At 37.7% G+C, this 26,333-nt stretch overlaps 2 protein-coding genes and 1 non-coding gene across 4 annotated transcripts; 2 read left to right on the plus strand and 1 right to left on the minus strand.

Moving 5' to 3' along the window:
• Positions 1-677: 677 nt before the first annotated feature.
• Positions 678-26,323, minus strand: Scrn3 (secernin 3). Of its 2 annotated transcripts, none has more exons than XM_070020687.1 (8): positions 26,260-26,323; positions 23,575-23,734; positions 22,776-22,957; positions 22,037-22,236; positions 18,312-18,524; positions 8,747-8,909; positions 7,547-7,721; positions 678-2,419 (listed from the first exon to the last, which is right to left on the minus strand). In XM_070020687.1, the coding sequence occupies exons 2-8, from the start codon at positions 23,731-23,733 to the stop codon at positions 2,249-2,251; spliced, it is 1,263 nt and encodes a 420-aa protein (XP_069876788.1). In that variant the 5' UTR covers position 23,734; positions 26,260-26,323; the 3' UTR covers positions 678-2,248. The 2 variants fall into 2 exon arrangements, with proteins under 2 accessions (XP_069876788.1, XP_069876798.1); XM_070020697.1 differs by lacking the exon at positions 26,260-26,323 and adding an exon at positions 26,166-26,181.
• Positions 18,101-18,207, plus strand: LOC138834769 (U6 spliceosomal RNA). The gene has a single exon (XR_011374255.1). It is a non-coding gene; the product is annotated as a U6 spliceosomal RNA (small nuclear RNA).
• LOC138826529 (proteoglycan 4-like) lies at positions 24,329-26,285 on the plus strand. Its single transcript, XM_070022053.1, has 2 exons — positions 24,329-24,390; positions 25,526-26,285. The coding sequence occupies exons 1-2, from the start codon at positions 24,329-24,331 to the stop codon at positions 26,283-26,285; spliced, it is 822 nt and encodes a 273-aa protein (XP_069878154.1).
• Positions 26,324-26,333: the final 10 nt, after the last annotated feature.

Raw genomic sequence — 26,333 nt, forward strand, 5'->3', positions numbered from 1 at the left:
TTAGTAGGATCTCTAGTTGGCATTTGTTAAGGACTAAGACTTCAACCTAAGAACAATTAATCTATAAAAGTGTTTAAGGAGGCCAGGGGCCAGTGGCTCATGCCTATAATCCTAGCTACTTAGGAGGCTGAGATCTGAGGATTGCAGTTCAAAGCCAGCCCAGGCAGGAAAGTCCGTGAGACTCTTATCTCCAATAAACCACTAGAAAACTGGAAGTGGCTGTGGCTCAAGCAGCAGAGCGCTCACCTTGAGCTGAAGAGCTGAGGGACAGCACCCAAGACCAATGACCAACAAAAGAAAAGTGTTGAGGGGTCCTATCTGTAGGTGTGAACCAGTAGGAGAGGGAGGGGTAATTGGATCAAAGTACTTCATATACATGTATGAATTAGAACAATTAATGGTTAAAACTGTTTTAAGAAGGTAGGGGATGACGGGGCTGGGAAGGTAGCTCAGTGGTAGAGCGCTTGCCTTGCATGCCTGAGGCCCTGGGTTTGATTCCCCAGCACCACATAAGCAAAAAGAAAAAAGCCGGAAGTGGCACTATGGCTCAAGTGGTAGAGCACTAGCCTTGAGCTGAAGAGCTGAGGGACAGTGCCCAGGCCCAGAGTTCAGGCCCCACAACCAGAAAAAAAAAAAAAAAAAAAAAAATATATATATATATATATATATATATATATATATATATGTGTATATATATATATATATAAAGAAGGTAGGGGATGAAGGAGAGTGAGGAGGGGCTGAGTCTAATCAAGATACATTCTAAGTATATATAGAAATGTCACAATGGAACCATCAGGTACAACTAATATATGTATGCAAACGTTTTGAGTTTTAACAATAAGAAAATGGAAATCTGATTTAAAAAAAGCAAGAGCCAGGTGTTAGTGGCTCACACCTATAATACTAGCTATTCAAGGGGGCTAAGAACTACCTAAACACCAACCAGGTAGTAAAGTCCATGAGACTCTTATCTCCAATTAAAAAGCCAGAAGTGGAGGGAGCTGTGGCTTAAATGGTAGAGAGTGCTAGCCTTGAGCCAAAAAGCTCAGGGACAGTGCCTAGGCCCTAAGTTCAAGCACAAAAGATAAAAAAATAAAAAATAAAAATAGGCAAAAGGTCAAAACAAACTCCTTACTGAAGAACAAGCATAGATGGCAGATAAACATGAAGGTATTCAACATCCTAAGTCATTAAGGAACTACAAATTAAAATAAGAAACAACTGTGTACCTACTAGAATGGCCAAAATCTGAAACAATGACAATGTGCTGGCTGCTGGTAGAGATGAGAAGTAGAGGCCACTCTGGAAGATAGTTCAGCAGTTTCTTACAAAATTAAACATACTTTTACCATACAATTCAGCAATTACACACATGTTGGTATTTGCACAAATGAATTGAGAAGTTATATCCACACAGATACTTGTACATAGATGTATATATTTTTTTAAAATTGCCAAAAATTGGAAGCAACTAAAATGTTCTTTAGTAATGGCTTATCCAAAAATGGGTATTATTCAGTTCCAAAAAGAAAAGCACTATTAAGCCATGAAACATGGAGAAACCTTAAGTGTATATTAATAGTGAGTTAAAGAAGCCAATCAAAAGGCTACACTATATGATTCCAACTACAAAACATTTTGGAAAAAAGCAAAACTGTGAAGACAGATTTGTGGTTTCTGAGGGAGAAAAAGAAAGGGAGGCTAGAGGAGTAGAGATATAGGTTCACCAGTCAGCCAAGTTCTGATAAATATTTGAGTCTAGTAAAAATGCATTTGCAGAATACCTTGCAATGCTAAAGATAAGTAAATATGGAATTTTTCTTGTTAATGTTTACATAAGGAATAAAAACCACCACCTGAGGTATTTTGCATGACCAGGGACAAAATAAGTTTGTAGATAAAACTGAGAAAATGATTTGAATATGGTACAGAATTATAATAAATATAAACCATGTATTATAATAATGCTTTATGCTATATGCAAAACAATACTAATTATTGACAAAAAAGTTACTATGACTAAAAAAATAATAATAATTATGCAAGTACATTACTTGAAGTAACATTTGGCTATCCTACAATATGCATGTCTGATTTTAATGGTTTCTTTCTCAGTATTTTATCAAGACTGTATGTAATTTTATAGTCAAGGTATCTATCACCTGAATGCAACTGAAGGATAAGGAGAGCTACTCAAAGTGGGTTTATGTCATTTACTGAGGCAGTCTGACTTTGAGGAAAATTTCTAAGAATTAATATTTGACCTATAAATTTCAATTTCATCTTTTGTACACTGAGGAAAGAGATTAGTAATTTTATCCATATCAAGATGCTTGTTTTGGAGTACTGATTCCATCTCTTGAAATAATGCTTTCTCCATCTTCTTCATGTGGTCCAATATTGTTCTGGCTTTTTCCTAAACAAAGTAATAAGAGTAAATACATACATGAATTTAACCAAAGTCTAACCCATATCTACAGAAAAGATTTGTTCATTCTGGTTTCTGGTTTCCCTAGTCTATAGATACAGAAGGAATCAAATTCTTTGGGGAAATCACAGCTCTCTATTGAGTGAATGCACTGAGATCAAGGTATTAGTTATTTGAGTAGAAAATATTAAAATAATTATATAGAGAGCCAACAAAAAAATCAAAAAACTTTTTTTCTTTTTGCCACTCTTAGGGCTGGAACTCAGGGCCTGGGTACTGTCTCTTGAGCTTCATTTGCTCCAGGTTAGCATTGTACCACATGAGCCATAGCACCACTTCTGGCTTTTTCTGTTTACTTTTTCTGGTACTGAGGAATTGAACTCAGGGCTTCATGCATGCTAGGCAAGCACTCTACTACTAGGCCACATTCCCAGCCCCTCAAGAAACTTTTTTAAAATGACAAATGAGAATTTTCTGTTAATTTTATATGGGCAAATTTGCTAAAAGATATTTTTGTGAATTTAGATCTTCTATGTTGCAAATTAAGGAAATAAAACAGTAATGTTCAAGAGAAAAAGCTATTAAAATGTCTTTTTTTGTTGGTTGTGGGGCTTGAACTCTGGGCCTTGAGCTCTTCAGTTCAAGGCTAGCATTCTACCACTTGAGCCACACTGCCACTTCCAAAAATGACACTTTTTTCTATGACTTATCTGTTATTTCAAGTATGGGAGAAAAATGTCTGTGGTTCTTACAGAAAGCAGCAATGGGGGGTTGGGGGGGGGCATGGGGATACTGGGAACTGAATCCAGAGCCTTGTTTATGCTAGGCAAGTGCTCTACCTCTGAGCCACATTGAACACAAAAAGGAACAATCAAAAATTGTTAACAAATTTAATTATCACATTGAGGGTCTAGAGAAAAAAGAAAACAAACATATATATGTATATATATCTATATTTGTGTGTATATGTATATGAAAGCAGTTACTATAAAATATATATAAGTTTAAAAAGTTTGTACATATCAGGTGCTGGTGGCTCACGCCTGTAATCCTAGCTACTCAGGAGGCTGAGATCTGAGGATCGTGGTTCAAAGCCAGCCCGGGAAGGAAAGTCCATGAAACTCTTATCTCCAATAAACCACCAGAAAACTGGAAGTGGTGCTGTGGCTCAAGTGGCAGAGCACTAGCCTTGAGCTGAAGAGCTGAGGGACAGCGCTCAGACCCAGAGTTCAAGCCCCACGACCAACAAAAAAAAAAAAAAAAAGCTTGTACCATTATGGGCAGAATGCCACAAAGATTCTTCACATAAACTTAAATATGAAATTGTATGCATTTTTCCTTGAAGAATACTAATTTCATATTAGTGGGGGAAATAAAATTGTTCTATATATAGTATTAAAATAATTTCTTAACTTTTTGGAAAACAAGGTGATCATGGGGCTCGAACTCTGGGCCTTGGTGCTATCCCTCGGCTCTTCAGCTCAAGGAGAGCACTCTACCACTTGAGCCACAGAGCCACTTCTGGTTTCCTGAGTGGTTTATTGGAGATAAGAGTCTCAGGGAGTTTTCTGCTGGGGCTGGCTTTAAACGGTGATCCTCAGATCTCAGCCTCCTGAGTAGCTAGGATTACAGGCATGAACCACCAGTGCCAGGCTAAATATAAATTTTTTATCTGCCAGAAAAAGTTAAATGTCAGCCAACAAACTGAGATTTAAAATTCTGCAATATAAGCTGAGCAGGATGGTATACACTGGTAGACCCAGCTACTTGGAGAGTGAGACAGGGGAATTACTTGAGCCCAGGATTTTGAGGTCAGGCTAGGCAGTATAACAAAAATCCCTTCTCAATAAAATAGAATAAAACAATCTAATTTACACACACACACACACACACACACACACACACACACACACACACACACGAATATGTATAACAAAAATCCCTTCTCAATAAAATAGAATAAAACAATCTAATTTACACACACACACACACACACACACACACACACACACACACACACACACACACACACACACACACACACACACACACGAATATCTCAGAATCTGACCCAGAATCAATTCAGAAATAAGCTAAGGAAAACATTAGCCAACTCATTTAAGATGAAATATGACCAATAAGCACAGATGATTACCAATCACAGTAGTAATCAAGAAATGAAAATTAAAACTATCAGTAGGAGTATCTAAATGTAAAGTAGTTATTTATGGGGTCAGAACTAGAATCCAGATCATTGATGCTTCCTTCAAATTCTATCATCTTCCCCACTACTTTTACACTGACAATCAGCAATGCCGCTTCATTATAAACACATTCAAGTTTTTATTTCAATATTAAAATATTAGTTAGCAATTGATTTTAACAAACATTGAACTATTTAATTACAAAACTTGCCTCCCAAGCCGGGCACTGGTGGCTCACACCTATAAGCCTAGCTACTCAGGAGGCTGAGGATATGAGGATCACAGTTCAAAGCCAGCCTGGCCAGGAAAGTCCGTGGGATTCTTATCTTAAATAAACCACTAGAAAACAGAAGAGGTGCTGTGGCTCAAGCAGTAGAGCACTGGCCTTGAGCTGAAGAGCTGAGGGACAGTGTTCAGGCGCAGAGTTCAAGCCCCACAACTGACAAAAACAAAACAAAACAAAAAAAACTTGCCTCCCAGAAACAGTATTATGGGAGGAAAAAAGAGCTGAAAACTTTAAGCTATTATAAGCAATGAAGGCTGTACGGAGACTGCTCCAAGAGTAGAATCTCCTGAAATAGTATCTCTAAGAGACTTTCACAAAAATCAGAGAACCAGAGGCTTACTGTTTTCACTATACTGAGTTTGGAGAATGAGCTAAGCAATGGAGATGGACGATACCAGTAGCCCAGTGGATTGGACCATAGTCAGCATGCTAAAGCGGCTGCTAGTGCTTGCTCCCTATTCACATCAACAAACCTACAAGAGTGTTAGACTGAGTTCTGGAGTGAAAACAAAGAGCAGCATCAAGAATTCTTAGCAAATTTTAAGTCTGTAAGAGCTCTTTCCTTAAGTGTAAGCAAAATAGTAAAGAGAATAAAAGGTATGGCAACAAACATGCTACAGGCATTAATAAGTAATTACCTGAAGGAAACTTAATTTAGTTCAATTAAATGTAGACAGAATGTAAATTTATACATCCTGACAAAGTAGAGATATAGGCAAACAAAAATAAGCAGGTGATAGAAATAAGTAAGAAAAGACAAATGGTTAATCTTTTTCTTAATTGTAGGGACTCTTTACACAGCCTTTCATTTTCTTATCTACTCCCCCCTCCCCCTCCCCTGGTGTTAGAGGATGAAGGGCTAGGGAGCAATGATGAGGTATGATGTGATATATATTATATATAATATATATTATAATATATAATACATTATATATATATATATATATATATATATATATATATATATATATATAATTCTGGTGCCAGTAGCTCTTGCCTATAATCCTAGCTACCCAGGAGGCTGAGATCTAAAGGACAGCAGTTCAACGTCAGGCCAGGCAGATAAATTTCTAGACTTAATCTCTAAAATAACCAACCAAAAGCCCCAGGGCTGAAAACATGACTCAAATAGAGTCAGCCTTAAGCGTGATGTTCTCAGTTCAAACCTAATACATCCAATAAAAGAAAAATCAACTTATGACAGAAAATAAATATACTTGTATATTCCTGGGGATTAAATTTTGAATTATGTATTGCTTTTCTATAATGCTTACAGTTTGTAAATAATATGCACATGTCATTGTAGACATATAACTCATTATTGTAAGTGTATGGGATCTTGCCATAAAGGACATGCAAATTAAAACTACACTAAGATTCTTTCTTATCTTTGTAAAAAAAAAAAAGATCAACAAAATAAATAACTACAACTGAAAAAGTCTATGAATTTTTTTTTTAAATCACTTTCAATTAACTTTAGTCAGAGCTGCAGGATTAAGAAAAAGCTCAGGTTAAGTACACTTCAGGGGCTTTGTAATTTTTTTTTTTGGGTCCGGTCGTGGGGCCTGAACTCTGGGCCTGGGCGCTGTTCCTCAGCTCTTCAGCTCAAGGCTAGCGCTCTACCACTTGAGCCATAGCACCACTTCTGGCTTTTTTCTTTTTGCTTATGTGGTGCTGAGGAATCGAACCCAGGGCCTCATGCATGCAAGGCAAGCGCTCTACCACTGAGCCACCTTCCCAGCCCAGGCTTTGTAATTTTTGATGTGTGATATATAATAAGCAAACTCTTACCCAATCCTAGTTTCAGATTCCTGTCAGGAAAATGAGAATGATAATAGCACCTGTCTTAATAAGCACTTGGAAACATTAAATGAAAAGAAATGGGATATAACAAGGGCTCAATAACTGCTAGCTATTGTTACTATGTTTAATACACTAAATTCTCTAAAAGAACCAAAGATAAAAAGTAATATAGTCAGCCGGGTGCCAGTGGCTCACACCTGTAATCCTGGCTATTCAGGAGGCTGAGATCTGATGATCATGGTTCAAAGCCAGCCTGGGCAGGAAAGTCTGTGAAACTCTTCTCTCCAGAAAACCAGAAGTGGCTTGTAGCTCAAGTAGTAGAGTGCTAGCCTTGAGCTGAAGAGCTGAGGGACAGCACCCAGGCCCAGAGTTCAAGCCCCACAACAGACAAAAAAAAAAAAAAAAGTAATATAGTCACTATAGTTTGAGTGGCTAAGTTTGTGTGTGTATGTGTGTGTGTGTGTGTGTATGTGTGTATGCGTGCACATGCACTAGTCCTGTAGTCCTGAGGCTGGTCCTGAGCTATCTCTGAACTTTTTTAGCTCAAGACTAGTGCTCTACCACTGGAGCCACAGCTTCATTTCTGGCTTTTAGGTAGTTTATTGGAGATAAGAGTGTCACAGACTTTCCCACCTGGGCTTCAACCTTCAATCCTCAGATCTCAGCCTCCTGAGGGCTAGGATTACAAGTGTGAGCTACTGGCACCTGGCTTCTAAATTATTTTTAAGCCCATTTTTTTTACCCTAATACTCCAAAATTCAAACTATGGATCAAATCACAAAGTATTCTTAATGATATAATGATTAATATAATTACTCATACCTCATTATTAAGTATTACTTCCAATGCCTGCTGATGTTTTTGGTAGAGTGGGTGTCTTCTGTCAGGCTTGCAGTGTGGTTTCTTTTTAACCTGATCTTCAAGATCAAATGTTGGTGAACTGGTATCCAATAGTTGTGAAATGTATGGCACAAATACAAAGGGCTTAAAAACAGACCTGGAAAAATTGGCATGTCAAAATATACAATTATATTCAGCATTATTCTGAAGATTCCCACCAATTAGAAATGTTTACTAATGACAGTCCTGCCATACCCTCTCCCCTGATACACTTGAATCCCATTTAGGGAAGGGGATAAAGCTTTACTCAGCTTTGCATTCTCATAGATCGCACACAGAGCTTAGGGCATAAATAGTACCAGTGAACTAGTAGTTTGGCATTCTGCAAGGCAAGAACAATCCTAGATGTTTTAGAATGAAGATTATGTTTTGTCTGAAAGATTGAAGTGTTTGTTTTGTTTTCTTTGGTTTGTAGTACAGGGGACTAAACCCAGGGTCCCATGCTTGTTAGATAAGTGCTCTGCTACACAAGCCAAGCCCTCAGTCCTTGTCTTTTTATTATTTTGGATAGGATCTCACTAACTTTGCCATGTCTGGCATTTAAAATAGTCTATAAAGTCCTAAAATATAACTGGAACTATTTATATTTTAAGTTTTCCATGTATGTATCTTCTAGATATGAATACATAAGTAAATCTAGAATGACAACATAGCTTAAGTTGTTTACTATTATTAATTGTTTAATGTCATAATGTCTGAAGTTTAAGAAAACTTATACATGTTCTTTCTTTACAATGTTAAATAGATTTGTGGGAAAAAGGAGGGGGGGTGGGCGGGAGATGGGAAGGGATGGGAAGGGGAAACAAAGGAGAAGGCAACAATGCTTGATAAGAAATGTACTCATTATCTTGCCCATGTAATTGTAACCCCTCTGTATGGTATTTTCACAATTAAAAAAAAAAGGAGGGAGGGATAACTGAATACAAGAATCTCTTGGCCTTATCCATAAAATAAAGAGTAATTATTTTACATGTGGGAATTGCAAACTCAAATCTGAAGAGAAAATATATAAAAATTTACTTTGTATAATAAAAAAAATTTGCTTGACAAAATCATCAGTATACTAAGGATTCTACCCCATCCTATCTCCTCTTGCTTGTTCACAGAATTTTGTGGCTTCACCTTTCAGGATCAGGAGTCCCTGTAAAGAAGTGGACACAGGGAAGGCCGAAGTCTTGAGGTAAAACAGAAACCATGCTTGCAGTTGTCAGGAATTCTCCCTCCATGTTAATGCCACTTGGTTTATCTCGGAGTATTTCCATCATTGTTTCAAAAGTTATGTTTCCTAAGGAAATAATTTTTAAAACCATCAAATATGTATGCATATATTTATGCTTTGTAAATACAAATTGCTTTCTCGGCTGATAACATATAACAAGATTTACTGGTTTAGGTATAAAGACATTGACCATAAATAACTTTGTACTAACTGTAGTTAGACTCATGTCATTGTCACAAAAAGATATTTCCTTCTAAATAAAAAATAGACAGGATTAGAGGTGTGGCTCAAAGTGGTAGAACATCAGCTATAGCAAAAAGCCAAGCAATACTGACAGGCCCTGAGTTAACGCCATGATACTGGAAAAACAAAACAAAACAAAACAAAATCCCAGATTCTCTAACAGGTAAAAACTTCCTAAAAATAATCAGTGACGCAAAGATACAGTCAATCCTATTGCACCTACAGGATTTCTTAAGGCATATTTAGTCAACAACAAACTGATGATACCAACAACTACTATGAGAACCAATACAAAGAGAACAATGAACTTTTTGTTTCCAATATTATACAAGATATTATTTTACAAAATAAATTTTTCTATAGTTTCTATGCTTGATATTAATACATGTATATAAAAGTATGAATTAAAACTTGTAAAGAAATAAAGAAGATAAAGCATTTTATTAGTTAGTGAAAGTTGGATAGGCACAATTTTGCTGGACTACTTTGAAAGTATGAACATCTGTTATGTATGATTAAAATATTTTGTGTGATTATATTGTATTTTATGTTCCTGTTATAGAGAGCTTCAGAATTCGGTATTTGGAAAATATAGCCAAAAAATCTTAAAAAGTTGTTCATATCTTCAGACAGTTTTTGCTCTTTTCTATACATATCCATACCCAAATTAGGGGGTCAGATTGACCTTTTGACAAAAAAATAATATCACCCTACCCAATGAAGTTCTCCAAAGCATTGTTCTCCTTCTCACATGTCATCTATTTACCACTTCCAGTTCCTCTGAATCAAGTGAAAATTCTTTGAAATTAAACCCTACTACTAAGTTCAATAGAAACCACCTTTTCCTCTCCTGTACAAGTATGCTTCATCTTTTGACTATATTGATCCTAGTCTGTCCTTAGGTTATACATTTTCTAGACATTGATGAGATTTTTCTCTGGTTCTCATTCATTCAGATATTTGTTAATTATTAAAATATTAATTAAATGTCAAGCATCATCCCAGGCAATGGAGATGTACCTATATGAAGATATATATGAAGAGATCTATGTCTGTGTATGTGAGACAGTAAAGTCCCTTCATCTCATTTCAACTGAAATTGAAACTCTTTCCTGAAGTTTCAGAATACATTTTAAAGTTTTCCTTTGAATAAACAAGCAATTCTCATAATCAAAAGAAAAGAGATACTCAAAGTAATACATTTTAAATGAGGGCCAAGAGCTGGAAGAACACAGACACAAAAATACTTTTTGGTTGCTGTTGCTATCTCACTATGTAACCCAGGCTGGCTCCAAAGTTATCATCTTCTTGGAAAATATATATTTCAAAGCTTTAAAAATAAGGTATCAGAAGCCGGGCGCCGGTGGCTCACGCCTGTAATCCTAGCTACTCAGGAGGCTGAGATCTGAGGATCGTGGTTCAAAGCCAGCCCGGGCAGGAGAGACCATGAGACTCCTATCTCCAATAAACCACCAGAAAACCGGAAGTGGCGCTGTAGCTCAAGTGGTAGAGCGCTCACCTTGAGCTGAAGAGCTGAGGGACAGCACCCAGGCCCAGAGTTCAAGCCCCACAACCGCCAAAAAAAAAAAAAAAAAAAAAAAATAAGGTATCAGTGAGATAAGTCTATTAAATAAATGCAAAACCATTTTCATATAACCAAAAGCAAACAATTAAGAACTGTACAGAAATTAACAAATTCAATTAGAGTAAAAAATATACAATAACAGGAGAAACTTATAAGTCAACATGAAAATCAGCAATCTAAGCTCTCACTTTACTACAAAAAGAAAACAAATAAATATAAAGCCCAAAGCATGTAGAAGAAAGGAAATAAAGAACTGAAATCAATACATTGAAAATAGAAAAATTGAAAAAAGTCGTTAGTAAATAGTTGTCTCTTGTAATGATAAAAAAATTGATAAACCTCTGGCTAGACTGGCAAAGAAAAGAGACAAGAGACACAAATTACAAATTATTAATGTCAAGAATTAAATAGATATTATGACAGACTATATACAAAAATAAAGGAATATTACAAATAACTTTATACATTTAACTTACAACTTAGAAAAAATGAACCCATTCTCTAAAAAGCATGTTTTATAAAATTCATGACTTAAGGAATTAAACCTATAGTGTGTGTGTGTGTGTGTGTGTGTGTGTGTGTGTGTGTGTGTGTGTGTGGTGTGTGTGTGTGTGTGTGTGTGTGTGTGTGTGTGTGTGTGTGTGTGTGTGTGTGTGTGTGTATAACTAATGGAAACATAATTTACAGTGGTAAAAGAAAAAATTGGAAACAAGGGGCTATGGGCACAGCTTCACAAGTCCCTGGGTTCAAGCCCCAGTACCACAGAAAAACAGGAAAGAAACTGTGAACAATACCATTGATTATTAGCTGGACCTATGCTTCCAGACTGGTCCCTACAACCCAGAAGTCACAGATCAAATCATTCATGTCTGCTGTCATCTGTTCCCCTTCCTGCCACCAAGTGAATGTTGATGAAGTATTTCTATATCAAGAGAAAGTCAAGGTAGAAAACATGCTGATGAAAAAAGCTGTTAAAGTCTACCTAAGGGTCTGGGAAGGTGGCTCAGTGGTAGAGCGCTTGCCTTGCATGCATGAGGCCCTGGGTTCGATTCCTCAGCACCACATAAGCAGAAAAAGAAAAGCCAGAAGTGGCACTGTGGCTCAAGTGGTAGAGTGCTAGCCTTGAGGTAAGTGGTAGAGTGCTAGCCTTGAGGTGAAGGGCTGAAGGACAGCGCCCAGGCCCAGAGTTCAGGCCCCACGACCAGACCCCCAAAAAATAAAATAAAATAAAGTCTACCTAAGAAAACAGAAAAAGATGTGAATAAATTCATAACTTGATTTTTATTCTTGAATAGAAAGGCAATATTATCAAATGTCAATTCTTAAAATAATCTGTATTATTAACTCAATTCCAGTCAAACCTCAATAATACATTCTTTGGATGAGCTGAAAAAATATGGTAAATTCATTTGAAAAACTGAACATAGGGCTGTTGAAGGTGGCTCAGTGGTAGAGTGCTTGCCTTGCACGCATGAGGTCCTGAGTTCAATTCCTCAGCACCACATAAGCAGAAAAAGCTGGAAGTGGTGCTGTGGCTCAAGTGGTAGAGTGCTAGCCTTGAACTGAAGAGCTGAGGGACAGCACCCAGGCCCAGAGTTCAGGCCACACGACCAACAAAAACAGAAAAGAAAAGAGAAGAAAAGAAAAGAAAAGAAAAACTGAACATATATAGATGACCATGAGAATTCTGCAAAAGCAGTTTTAAGGAAGTATGTGTCATATTAATTTTAGAAAAATTGTAAATTTACTCACTGTTTGTTAACTTATAAAACAAGTATTGAATATTTACTTTGTATACTTATACTGTTCTAAGCAAACATATAAATCTAATTTATATGTAAATCTACTAGGAACTTGATATTTAATATCAATATTTAATTGATTAACTTTCAAGTCATCAGGGAAAATATAAGTAATAATTAATAAGTAGTGCTGGAATCATAGGCTAATCACTTGTGAGGTAAAGAAAAAACTTGAATTCAAATTAATATCTTAAGAAAAATTCCAAAGCCAGGCGCCGGTGGCTCACGCCTGTAATCCTAGCTACTCAGGAGGCTGAGATCTAAGGATTGCAGTTCAAACCAGCCTGGACAGGAAAATCCATGAGACTTTTTTGTTCTTTGTCAGTTGTGGGGCTTGAACTCTGGGCTTGGGCACCGTCTCTTCATTCTTCAGCTCAAGGCAAGTGCTCTACTGCTTGAGCCACAGTGCCATTTCTGGTTTTCTAGTGGTTTACTGGAGATAAGAGTCTCACGGACTTTCCTGCCCGGGCTGGCTCTGAACCGTGATCCTCAGATCCTCAGCCTCCTGACTAGCTAGGATTCCAGGCGTGAGCCACCAGCACCTGGCTTCCATGAGACTCTTATCTCCAATTAACCAACAGAAAACAGGAAGCGGTGTTGTGGCTCAATTGGTAGAGGGCTCTCCCTGAGCTGAAGAGCTCAGGGACAGCAGCCAGGCCCAGAGTTCAAGCCCCACAACCAACAAAAAAATAGAAAAAGGAAAAAGAAAAAGAAAAATTACAAAGGTCAGGTGTAATGTTGTATGCCTGTAATGCCAGCTACTCTGGAGATGATTGAGAAGATTGTAGTTTGGGGCCACTCCTAAAAGCAAAAAAAAAAAAAAAAAGAGTAGAGGGAGCAGTTCAAGTAATAAAGTGCTTGCCTAGTAAGGGGGGGAGGGGAGGGGGGAGCCATGAGCTCAAAGTTCAGTACTACCAAAAGAAAAAAAATTTTAAGAGTCATTTTCCATTTATCAGTTAATGTAAGGACTTTACAGTACTTAGTTCCAGCTACTGCCTCCTATCTTTTTGTGCTATGATCCTGAGAAGCAGATGCACAACATCGGAGTCAATGCAAAGGCATTTTGTTTGATTGCCTTGAGCTCAAGGCTGGCCTATGTAGTCCAGGATGGCAGGCTTCAAACTCACTGAACCAGCCTCCAGAGTTCTGGGACTCATTACTATATCAGAGCCCACAGTATTTAGGGGAAAATGCCTGTGAGAGCAAAGGAGGAGTCAGGAGAGGCTCAGCAAGCCACCAGACTGTGATACAAGCCTGATCCTGAGTTCAGCAGATAAAGGACTTATAGTATAGCTCAGGGGTAGGGAAAAGAAAAAGGTATGGTGGTTTGGGGGGTGGAGGGGGGTAATGGGTATGAATAATGTGGACTACAACAAGAATCCTAATGTTTAGGGTAATTTTGGACAAATTGATTACCATTATATTGACATAATTAATTCTGCTATGTTTAACTACAAAATAACCGAATCACAGATTTGAAATGCACACAAGATTACAGTAATGGATGTATTCAACAAGTCTATTTTTTCCAAGTGTGAAGTACAGTTTATCTAGCTCTCTGTGTTTCACCGAAAGAATGTCTTTCCAATACTTTCACAGAAAATTGTCTACTAGTACATTATGGTTAATTTTTCCTATTATTTTTCTAGGTAAGATGAGCCTACCTCTCTCCTTTCCAACTATCCCTACCTGATAGTTATTAACTGTGCTGCATGTATATCCAAATTGTATTTCTATTCACTCATGTATTTTAAATAACTAGTTTAAATTGCAATGAAATTGCAACCTGTATTTTGCATTCATTTTACTGAACCCTGCCACTGTAGTCTCAGTACTTATTCAATGCTTGCTAGTGGATTACTTATAGCCATCCTACTCAAGTGATCATGTAAATCCTCCTTTCATTTTCAGAATTGTAGGTTTTGAATGCCAAAAGCATTTTTATAATACCTGTATTATCACAGTGTTATGGTTCAGACACTGTTTTTATTAAAACTTGCCATTTATAGGAGTTTAGACTTGAATCATTTTTAAATCTCACTAGATATTGAAGCTATATATCAGATACGTAGGTATGGATGGTAAGATTTTGATTTATTGTTGAGTTTTAATATTCTTAGCTGTTTTTAGAAATATCCCTTTTTAGTTCTCCCAGTGTTTTTCAAAATTAACAGAAAGATAGAATTCCTTATAACAAGTTATCCATTAATTCAGTGACTTATTTTTCTTGAATTCAAAGTCATGGAGATATATGGAGAAATTAGATATGCATATACTTGTATAAACTCATTACCATAATATAGAATAGTTGCTAGTTTTACATAATTAATTGATGAAAGACCTGTAGATTATTATAATTTGGATATAGATGTGAGCCTTTATTATTAAATCATCAGATTATCAGGGGGATGGGGAAGGATTATGCTTTTTATATACTCTTTGTCTTTGTGGGCTAATCCAGGGCCTCATGCATTGATTAGCCTATGATCTACCAGTGAAGTATATCTAGCCTCAGTTATTGTACAGTTTTGGAGAGAAGAAAAAAATATGTAGGGTCAACCAACTAGTATTAAAAATAGATCCTCTTGTCCCCTCCCTTCTTCCTTTCCCTCCTTCTTCCTTCCCCTCTGCTCCTTTTTTTCTCTAGTAATTCTGAGCTTCTACAAATATTCTATCATGAACCTTTTCTACTGCAGTAAATAACTATTATAAGACTCTCATTTGGAAGTGGCGCTGTGGCTCAAGCAGTAGAGCCTCACCTTGAGCTGAAGAGCTGAGGGATAGCGCTAAGCCCAGAGTTCAAGTCCCACAGCCAACCAAAAACCAAAACCAAAAACAAAAAAAACCCTCTCATTTGTTTCATAATGCCTGACAGGCAAATAGCAATCACTCACTAATCCATCTTTTAATAGATGCTTCCTAATTGATTTAATCCATCCAATGTATATCAGTCATGTTTTTATTAGTAGAATTACCCTTTTAGAAATTATGACATTTAGTAATATAAACTCATTTGCTGGAATTACTTGGTAGCAAAAGGAGAAAAGTTACTCTATAAAAGCTAGTGTAGTGGCTCATGTCTAATTCTAGCTATGTGAGAGGCTAAGATCAAGAAAATCACAGTTTGAGACCATCTTGGGCAAAAAGTTAGTTAGACCCTTTCTCAACCAGTAGCTAAGCACAGTAGCACAAACCTGTCATCCAGCTACATGGAAGGCTGAGATCAGAAAAACCATGATTCCAGGCCAGCCTGGACAAAAGAGATCACAAGAATATCTTGAAGGAAAAGCTGGACATAGTGGTACTCCACTCTTGTCATCTTAACTAGAGCTGGAAGCATAAAATAGGAGAATCAAAACCTAGGCACAAGCTTAAGCAAAAAGTGCATTGCTATCTCAAAAGAACTAAAAAATAAGTACTAAAAAATGGCTGAACAACCAGGTGCCGGTGGCTCACGCCTGTAATCCTAGCTACTCAGGAGGCTGAGTTCTGAGGATTGTGGTTCAAAGCCATCCGGGCAAGAAAGTGTGTCTTGTCTCCAATAAACCAATAGAAAACCGGAAGTGGTGCTGTGGCTCAAGTGGTAGAGCGCTCGCCTTGAGCTGAGGAGCTGAGGGACAATACTCAGGCCCAGAATTCAAGCCCCACAACCGACCAAAAAAAAAAATGGATCAACAGTAGAGTGCCTCCCTAGCAAATGTAAGGCTGTGAGTTCAAATCCTAGTACTGCCCAAAAGGAAAATTATGTTGAAGTGTTCCAACATAAAGGGGAGAGTCAAGGAAGAGAGTCCCTAAATTCTATAAAGTGCCTAAATCTCCATCTGATTCTGAATAACAACTTAGCTAGGATTAAAAAAAAAAAAACCTGAGCTATGTGCTGGTGGCTCAAAGCTATAATCCCAGCTGCTCAGGAAGCTGAGCATCTCCATTTAGACTTTCTGGGCAGGAAAGTTTGTAAAACTCTCATCTCCAATTTCACTAGAAAAGTAGAAGCAGCCAGGTGCTGGTGGCTCATGTCTGTAATCCTAGCTACTCAGGAGGCTTAGATATGAGGATCACAGTTCAAAGCCAGCCCTGGCAGGAAAGTCCATGAAACTCTTCACTCCAATTAATCACCAGAAAATTGGAAGTAGCACTGTGGTTCACGTGGTAGAGTGCTTGCCTTGAGCTGAAGATCTGAGGGACAAATGCCCAGGCCCAAAGTTCAAGCCCTACAACTGACCAAAAACAAAAGAAATTCAAGCTCCATGACCAAAAAAAAAAAACCTGACAGATTGAAATTTGAGTTGCCAAACTGTTTATTCTCTGGAAAAAAATCAATATTTTAATTTAAAATATTTGTTTGCTAAAACAAGAGTTAAACTATTTCAAATTAGGTTTTGATGGTCTGTGCTTCGAAGAAATAAGTTCATTTCCTTTGAGTTATTCAGTTGATGAGCATAAAGCCTTTGTAGCATTACTTTATGATTTTCATAATGTCTGTGAGATTTATGACAATTGCTCTTTTACGCATGATACTAGTAATTTGTGTCTTCTTTTTTTCTTTATTAGCTTATGAATTTATCAACTGTTATCCATCTTTTTGAAGAATCAGCTTTTGGCTTGACCAATTTTCTCTATTATTATTTTGTTAACAACTTTATTGATTTTGGGTCCTTTCTTTATTTAAGCTTCTTTCCTTATCCTTGCTTGAGATTTCTCTCCTTTTTCTTTTTTCTAAAGTTTGTTAAGTAGAAATCTATAATACTGACTTGGGACTTTTTTATTGTCTAATATAAGTATTCAATGCTGTAAATTTCCTTGTAAGCATTATTTTTCATAGCATTCCATTGATTTTTGCCAATTCTGGGGCTTGAACTCTAGGCCTGGGCACTGTCCCTGAGCTTCTTTTGCTCAAGGCAAGCACTTTAACAGTTGAGACACAGTGCCACTTCTGGCTTTTTTGAGTAGTTTATTGGAGATAAAAGTCTCGTGGAGTTTCCTGCCTGTGCTGGCTTCTAACTGTGGTCTTCAGATCTCATCCTCCTGAGTAGCTAGGATAACAGGTGTAAGCCAAAGGGGCTCAGCCAAATTTACATTTTTGAATTGAAGTTTTAGGACGACAAGTTATTTAGGACCTAGAATAAGAAAGAAATAAAAAAGCAAGGCAAAACAAAAAGGATAATTGGGAATTTCCCTGTTTGGTATGTTGGCGCTGACCTCCCCTTTCCTCATACCAGAAAGGGGAGTTCTTTCTTTTAGAGCTCTTTCTTTCCATACCCAGTGCACAGTTCTAGGACTGATATTCTTTGAAACCAAAGAAAGGGAGAAAAAAAACCCAAAACATGTAATTTACCACAACTGAACTTTGCTTTTCTACTTTGAGTTCTGGTTTCTTTCCCTTTCTGTCTTATATCTTACATTTTTATGAGTCTTTAGAAAGTTTCTCTGTGCATCTCTTCTAAGATTTTACTTATGTTCAGAAAGACTTCATAGTACGCCCTTACTCTCTGATGTGGAACCAGGGCCAGCCTACATTAAATGCTAGAGAATTACACATTCTAACTAAAAGATAAAATTTATCAGAATGGCTATAATACAACAAAATCAAGACCCAAATACATGCTTTCTACAAGAAATTCACTTTAGTGCTTGCTTTGGCAGCACATATACTAAAACTGGAATGATACAGAGAAGATTAGCATGGCGCCAGTGCAAAGATGACACACAAATTCGTGAAGAAATTCACTTTAAATATAAATATTTATACTTAGTGCAAATTCTTCAAAATAGATTTTGTCACTCCTATATAATAACTATACAAACTTTATTCTGGTATTATTTGGATACTAGAATTACCTTTGTGTTTATTCAGAAGCTTGTAGCCCTCACAGTATCTGCCTGGTGAAGTCGTCATCTTGGCCGTGTCAAGGTAAGAATATGTTGCAGCAAAATCAAACTCCTTTTTACCATCCCACCAACCTTTCTGCTTAGCATATTTTCTCAAGTCTGGGTGCTCCCGATCAATCTTGGTTGTTATAGAAAGCTGGTTAGAAATATTACGAATGCCCTCTAATTTCAAAGAAGGAAGGGAAGGGAAAAATACATTTAGCATAAAGTCTCAATCTGTACATTATAATTCTTAATCACTATTTAAATGCAAATACATACTTCTAAATTTTGTGCTAGCCACATTTCTTATATATTCTAAAAGATGAATACATTTTAAAATTTAAACTCTTTGGGATCATTTTAGGTTCACATGCAGTTCTAAGAAATAATACAGAGAGATACTTAACTCAGTTTCCCTCAGTGATAACATCTTGTAAAACTGTAATATCACAGCAGAATACTGGTATTGATACAGTCAAGAACACTTCCACCATGACAAAGATGCCTCATATGGCCCTTTTATAGGCAAACCATTTGTCTTCCACTCTAAATCCTACTCCATCCAGTCTTTTTTTTTTTTTTTTGGTCAGATGTAAGACTTGAACTCTGGGCCTCAGCCCAGAATGTTGAACGTTGTGTCCCTCAGCTCATCAGCTCAAGATGAGCACTATACCACTTGAACCACAGTGCCACTTCTGGTTTTCTGGTAGTTTATTGGAGGTAAGAGTCTCACAGATTTTCCTGCCCAGGCTGGCTTTGAACCTCAATCCTCATATCTCAGCCTCTTGAGTAACTAGGATTACAGGTGTGAGCCACTAGCGTCCAGCCTCCATCCAGTCGTGAGTATGTCTCTATTGCTCTAAATGTCATTCAAGAATGTTTTATAAATGGAATCATACAATATATAACCTTCTGGGTTTTTTTTTACACATCATGATTCTTTAAAGATTCATCCAGTTTATCATACCTATCAACAGTTCATTCATTTTTATTGCTAAGTAGTATCTCCTGGTTTAGATGTGTTAGTTATATTTAACCATTCATTAACAAGTTGTTTCCAGTTGTTTCCATTATGGAGAAGGCTGCTATCAATATTTATGTCAAGGTTTTTATATGAATGTAAATTGTTATTTATTTGTGAGAAGTGCACAGGAGTACAACTGCTATATTAGTTACACATCTCATCCTTTTAAGAAACTACTAAATTGTTTCCATAGTGGCTGGCTGTAAATTTTTGTAAGGAATGTATAAACGATTTAGTCCACATCTTGTCATCATCTGGTAATATGATTATTTTATTTTTGCCATTTTGCTAAAAGTCTAGTGATATCACAATGTGGATTTCATTTGCATTTCCCTAATGGCTAATGGTGCTAAGCATCATTCCATGCCCTTGTTTGGTATCTATATGTCCCTTCAAGTGCTGTCTTTTTCCCATTTTCTAACTGGATTGCTTTCTGTGGAGCTTTGAGGGTTCTTTATATATTCTAACCAGTCTTCTTCCCTATGAATTACTTTTTAAAATACAATCATAAGTAAGTTTAAAACAAAATATAAGAATCCCAAAAATATTATGGCACTAAGCTTGAAAAAAATTTTCAACTAAAATACAAAAGATGAAAGCCTGTTCTAAAGAGATAATAGATAATGCAGATGATAAATGACAGGGTTTTAAAACTGATTAAAATGATAGTCTGTTAAGGTCAAATCAATTATCACTCTAATAAAGTCATACTTGGGATATTCTTACTATAAAAATAAAAGGAGTCATAGCAGAATCAGAACAACAAACAGAGGAGTTTTGCATCTAATAGATAATTCTCTATAGTTTAACAAGTTAATGCTTTTTAAAATTAATATATATACATTTTAACTGATACGTAGTATTAAACATACTATGTCATATAGTGTGGCATTTCTACATGAACAATATAATGTATAATGATCAGATTACATTGTAGTTGGCATATTTATCCATTCAGGTATAAATTACTTCTTTGTGCTGAGGACATTCACAACAATTTAGTTCTTGAGTTCATTTAGTAATAGAAAGAACAATGGCAAAATTCATCTACAACAAGATAATTAGACTCAATGCAAATGTTCATCTTGCATGATCAGGTAAGACCTTTTCAACAAAATGTTTATTCATTTCTCTTTCATGCAACACACTTAATAAAATTCTCATTGATAACCAGACCAACAAGGATAATAGATTAAACTTAATTTCATATATTATTTATTTTATTAAAATAGAATATGTAAAATGAATGTATAAAGCAAAATATTTTTAAATCGTTAAGAAATAACTGACAACCAAAGGAGGAGGCTGCAATGCTTGGTAAGAAATGTACGCATTATCCTGCCCATGTAATTGTAACCCCTCTGTACAGTATGTTCACAAATAAAATTAAATTAAATTAAAAAAAAAAAAACTGACAATGACCTATTGTGAAAAATATATCCAAATCTTCCACAGCTTTATGATGCCTTTCTGAACTCTGCCAGCTCATGATTACCTTTCCTTTCTCTAAAGTTCATAGCCTCCATCTGTCCATATATTGTCATGTACCATGTAACCTTTTGTGTTTGTTTTTTTTTCCCAAGCAGTCTTCAACCAGAAAGTTTCTTTCTTTTTCTTTTTGCGTATGTGGTGCTGAGGAATCGAACCCAGGGCCTCAAGCATACAAGACAAGCACTCTACCACTGAGCCACCTTCCCAGCCCCCATGTAACCTTTTACATATGTAACTTATTCCTCTAGTAAAACTAGGAGGTCAAAGAGGTAAGTACACAAGAAACAAATTATTATACTTGAATATAAGGTTATGCTCTACTAAAAGAACCCTGAACTAATAATTAGGAGGAAAAGTTAAAAGTTTTTCACCCACTACCTAAAATTATTTCATATCTCTGGATATCACCATTTGAAAAATTATAGTAATTCAGGATCATAAAGAAGCCATCACAAGAAAAGAATTCCCAATCAAATTATATTCTTTTACTCAATGACAAATTATATATTCTACTATTGTAATGCCTTTCTAGGCAAGGCATAGTGGAACATGCTTGTAATCTCAGGTGCTTAGGAGGCAGAGGCATGGAGTATCAGTTTAAGACCAGCCCAGGCAAAGTGAATGAGACTATATCTCAAAAAATGAAATATTTGAGCCATTGTATAGCCTTTCTTTATTGAAAATAGAAATGGTTTAAGATTAGTAATATCGAGACAAAGTTGGTTTCCTATGTTTTGACTGAGGAAGAAGGTAACTATAGAGGGAAGGTTAAATTATACCCTAGGAAAGTACATGTATTTATTATATATAGTAGTTGACAAATAGGTGTTTTCTTCTTAATATATACTTTTTAACATTGTGGGAAAAAAATGAAATGCAACATGGCAAAATGGGTGGGGATAGGGGAGCACTTGGAGTATTGGCTCAAGAGATAGAGGCTTGTTAAGTCCCTAGGTTCAATTCCTAGTACTACACATACCCACACCTCCACCCTTTTAACCCCCAACACTCAAACACCCATGCTAGTCAAAGTCTGCTTTCCCTCACCCCCAATACTTCCTCATGATACAATTTTAGAATTTAGTTAAAAGTTTTAAAAGAAAGAAATGGTAATAGATTATTGAAAAATGAAAAGCACTGTAGAATGGCCCCAAGCTCTGCACAGAGTTTTCCATACCTTGTACCTTTTCTGCTGCCCAGAACTTCCCTGCAGTCTCCAGAATCCAGGCTTCCTTCCTATCAGCTATTAGGAAACTGTTATGATAGCTAAACTCCATCCTTCCTTCAGTACAATTTCCACCCTGGCCATATTTTTCTAGTAAATCAACGATGACATCAAGGGCTTTTTCAGCTGTATCAGCTCTTTCAAGGCCAAGTCTAAAAGAAAAATATTGAAGTTTTCTGATTAAAATAAATTTATTTTAATTTTGAGACTTTGCTTCACATTCAAAGTAAAATATCCTTCAAGTTAACAAATAAAATGAAATCTAACTTTTAAACTTTTCCTCTGAAGTCACTTTGGTATTATGAAAAAAAAGTTTAGAAGCCAATAAATGTTTTGGAGTCAAGTTTTTTGAAGTCATATGTTCAAACTCCATCTTGATAATTTATTAGCAAATTACTTTATCTCTGTTATTAACCTTATTGAGGTTAATAATATATACTCTATGAGGCTATTCTGAGATTTAGTTAAACTTTTAATAAAGCACAATAGGCACTTCCAATGAATCATCATTTCCAAATTCTCTTCTCTCAATTAATAATATTTGAGAGTCTAGAAGTTCATGCTGGTACTCTGAAGCATTTTTACATAAACTGCAAAGTATAAAAGCCAAAAGAGAGAAAGTAGGAAAATAAACTAGGTAAGTTATACCAAAATTTAAATTTAGACAAATTGTATAGTGAAAAAATATAACCTGACAAGGTCCATGCCCAGTAGTGCTTCCTCATTACAAACTTCTTCTCTTCCCCATACAGCTTCATTCCCGATGCAAACTCCATGCTCATTGGCTCCCATTTCTGCTCCCCACAACCAAGCTGGACGACTGAGAACAACAGCATATGTCTCAGGAACTTGATCAATTTCTATGTAAGTACACTGTAAGAGAAAAAGTTATACAATAACCACAAAACTAAAAAAAGAAGTTATCTAAACTCAGAATTTAAAACATCATTCTGAAGATATGGCCATTTTGAAGGGGGTAAATAAATCAAAATTTTCAATAATAAAGGCATCAACCTTAAAATATTTTACACCAATGAGAATCCTTCCTATCTATCTAAGATGAAACCCCAACTCAAACATTCTTGATCCCTAGTCTGGAGTAAATGCCTCCCACCCGCAGCATGCTAACTCCTCAACTTTAGACTGGGATTGGTTGTAAATATAGCCTATTCCTAGACAGGCTCCTATAAGACATTGTCTATAAGACATTGTCTAAGTCTTATCAGCTGACTTTAAAATCCCTTCTTATCTAATATAATTACATATAAAAGCATTGAAATATTTGATTAAAGAGTTAACAATTTTATTGTTATTCTAACTTCTAAATTTTTGAAATACAAGACAGAACTCTATATTCTGCTCAAATTCTTTTTCAAATTTAAATTCTTGAATTTTAGCTTCTACAGTCTTCTGCCAATTGGTAGCTAATGATAAGAATATTTTTATTATACTTCTAAAGAAATTGCTAAGAAGACATGTATTTCACCTACCTTAAGCTGCTCTCCCAAATTATCATGAACTGCAGCTGAAAAGTAAACTATCTCTTGTACTTCATCGCAGAGTCTATCTGAATTTTTTCCAAAAATAATCCTATTATCAGTGGTTGCAGGCGGTAATGCCACAAATGAGTCACAGGAACAAGGCTCCATTCTGAAATAAAAATTATATGGAAATTTCAAAATAAAAAGAGAAAACATTGTAAGTATACACAAAACAGTTTTCCTCTATAACTAAAGGGTATTATTGTCATATCTAATAGTGTTCATTAAAGTTTTAAATATCATATACTACAGTTAAAATTTTTAAAAAGTAAAAGGAATGACAGAAGCCAGGCACTGATGGCTCACGACTGTAATCCTAGCTACTCAGGAGACTGAGGTGTGAGGATCACAGTTTGAAGCCAGCTGGGGCAAGGAAGTCTGTGAGACTCTCATCTCCAATAATTTACCAAAAATCCAGAAGTGGAGCTGTGGCTCAAAGTAGTAGAGCACTAGCCTTGAGCGAAAAAGCTCTGGGACAGAGTTCAGGCCCTGAGTTCCAGCCCCCAATTAACCAAAAAAAAAAAAAAGACAGGAGTCAATCAGACACACCAATCAATACAAAAATGGGTAATGAAGAGTACCTTCTTCTTGTTTACAGGACAAATTTGCTCTAACAACTTTTTCTCCTTAAATCTTCTCTTAATTCCTTTCACTATTTCTATATTTGGGATCTCTACACCTAATATAGTGTTGTAAAGGCTATATGGTCTACTATATTTGTGTACTTACATGCATCTCTTTGCTAGACAGTAAGATCCTTGAGAGGTAGGAATAATTTTTATTAATATTTGTGTTGCTACCATTGAACTTATGATGAGAAAAGAGGTTAGAATTCTTTCTGTTCATTTTTGAATATATTTCAACCCTTCTTCCATCTTGGCTCTTCTATCCAGTTAGTTCCTGCAATACATACTTTTGACAGGCTACATAATTCCTCTGTTTCCAACCTCATCAATTAAAAAAAAACTGTCTAATGTGGTCTATTAGGAGAATCCAACAAGCCATAACATAGTAGAGCCCTCAAAATGTGAGAGTAGATTCCTCAACAAATGAATTATTCCTTAGGGGAGGAGAAGGGCTGGTATTATTAGGTTTTAACTCAGGACCTCCAACTTGCTCAGGTGATGTGCTACCAACTTGAATCGTGCCTCTAGCTCAGCTTCCTACTGGCTATTTTGGAGATGAAGACTTACCAGTCTTTTCTGTCCAGGATGACTTTGAACCCCAGTATTCTAGATCTCAACCTCCTAAATAGCTATGATTGCAGCTAAGGTTTATTCTTAAATTCTTCCCAGTTAGAGAATTTGGTTGGTGGATCCCACAGAGTATTAGTACCACCTTCACTCAAAACCTGTAGGCTTGAGCAGGGGTGTGGCTCAGTGGTAGAGCTCTTCCTACCTGCAAACACGAAGCCCTGAGTTTAAACCTTAGCATCACGGAACAAAACAAAACAAAGACCTAAAAAATAAAAAATATATAAAAAATAAAAACTACAACCACTGGTGACGTAAAGGTCATCTAAGGAGACCCAAAGGTCATAATATGCGCCTTGTAATCAGAACTAACAGGGGTAAGGAACTTGCTGCTCAGTTGGGGGGGGGGGGGCTGGCCTCTAGCGAGGTGAAACTTTGACCGCACTGCCGAATGAGTATTTATCATTCAACAGACCTTTATTGAATTTCTGCACAAGCCACCGTACTATTGAGAACGAACGAGGGCCCCACCCTGAGGAAATCCCCTTCTACTTTAAATACTTTTATTCAAATGCTTTGGGGAAACCTCACCTGAGGACTAAGGGTAGGACAAAAGTGACCATCTCCACACAACAGGAGCAAAGCCGTAGAGAAAAGATGTTGCAATTGATGTCAGAGCTACTAGCAACCCAGGCTTACACTTGAAGCCCGCAGGTACTGGCCATCAGGCTGACCCCGCACCCCGCGGGACCCAGCAACCCGCGGGACCCAGCACCCCGCGGGACCCAGCACCGCGCGGGACCCAGCACCCCGCGGGACCCAGCACCCCGCGGGTCCCAGCACCCCGCCGGACCCAGCACCCCGCGGGACCCAGCACCCCGCCGGACCCAGCACCCCGCGGGACCCAGCACCCCGCGGGACCCAGCACCGCGCGGGACCCAGCACCCCGCGGGACCCAGCACCGCGCGGGACCCAGCACCCCGCGGGACCCAGCACCGCGCGGGACCCAGCACCCCGCGGGACCCAGCACCCCGCGGGACCCAGCACCCCGCGGGACCCAGCACCGCGCGGGACCCAGCACCGCGCGGGACCCAGCACCCCGCGGGACCCAGCACCCCGCGGGTCCCAGCACCCCGCGGGACCCAGCACCCCGCGGGACCCAGCACCCCGCGGGACCCAGCACCGCGCGGGACCCAGCACCCCGCGGGACCCAGCACCCCGCCGGACCCAGCACCCCGCGGGACCCAGCACCCTGCAGGCGGCGCTCACAACGCAACTGGCGCAGCTACGTCCAGCAGCCCGCAAGAGCTCCGCCACCACCCCGGAGCCCGCCCGCCGAATCCATACCTCAACTCCGCAAGTCCCTCCCTCACGCACGTCCCTACCCCCACGCACGACCCTCCCCCGCCGCGCACGACCCTCCCCTCGCGCACGCCCTTACTCAGGCCTCTGAACTCTCTGGAGTGACAGCCGAAAGGGGAGGGAGTGGAGGCGCCAGTTGCCGGAAGTTGTCAC

Source organism: Dipodomys merriami, unplaced genomic scaffold (genome assembly GCF_024711535.1).
Source record: "Dipodomys merriami isolate MVZ:Mamm:240054 unplaced genomic scaffold, mDipMer1.0.p SCAF_1, whole genome shotgun sequence".
Lineage (NCBI taxonomy): Eukaryota > Metazoa > Chordata > Mammalia > Rodentia > Heteromyidae > Dipodomys > Dipodomys merriami.

Bases quoted from the DNA above. Each gene is read 5' to 3' on its own strand.
- Scrn3 (XM_070020687.1), bottom strand. From the start codon at position 23,733: ATGGAGCCTTGTTCCTGTGACTCATTTGTGGCATTACCGCCTGCAACC. The intron at 22,958-23,574 runs GTAGGTGAAATA...TTTCTCTTACAG, and splicing joins ATTTGGGAGAGCAGCTTAAG to TGTACTTACATAGAAATTGA. The intron at 2,420-7,546 runs GTATGAGTAATT...TACTTTGTTTAG, and splicing joins AAGTAATACTTAATAATGAG to GAAAAAGCCAGAACAATATT.
- LOC138826529 (XM_070022053.1), top strand. From the start codon at position 24,329: ATGGTCTACTATATTTGTGTACTTACATGCATCTCTTTGCTAGACAGT. The intron at 24,391-25,525 runs GTAGGAATAATT...TTACACTTGAAG, and splicing joins GACAGTAAGATCCTTGAGAG to CCCGCAGGTACTGGCCATCA.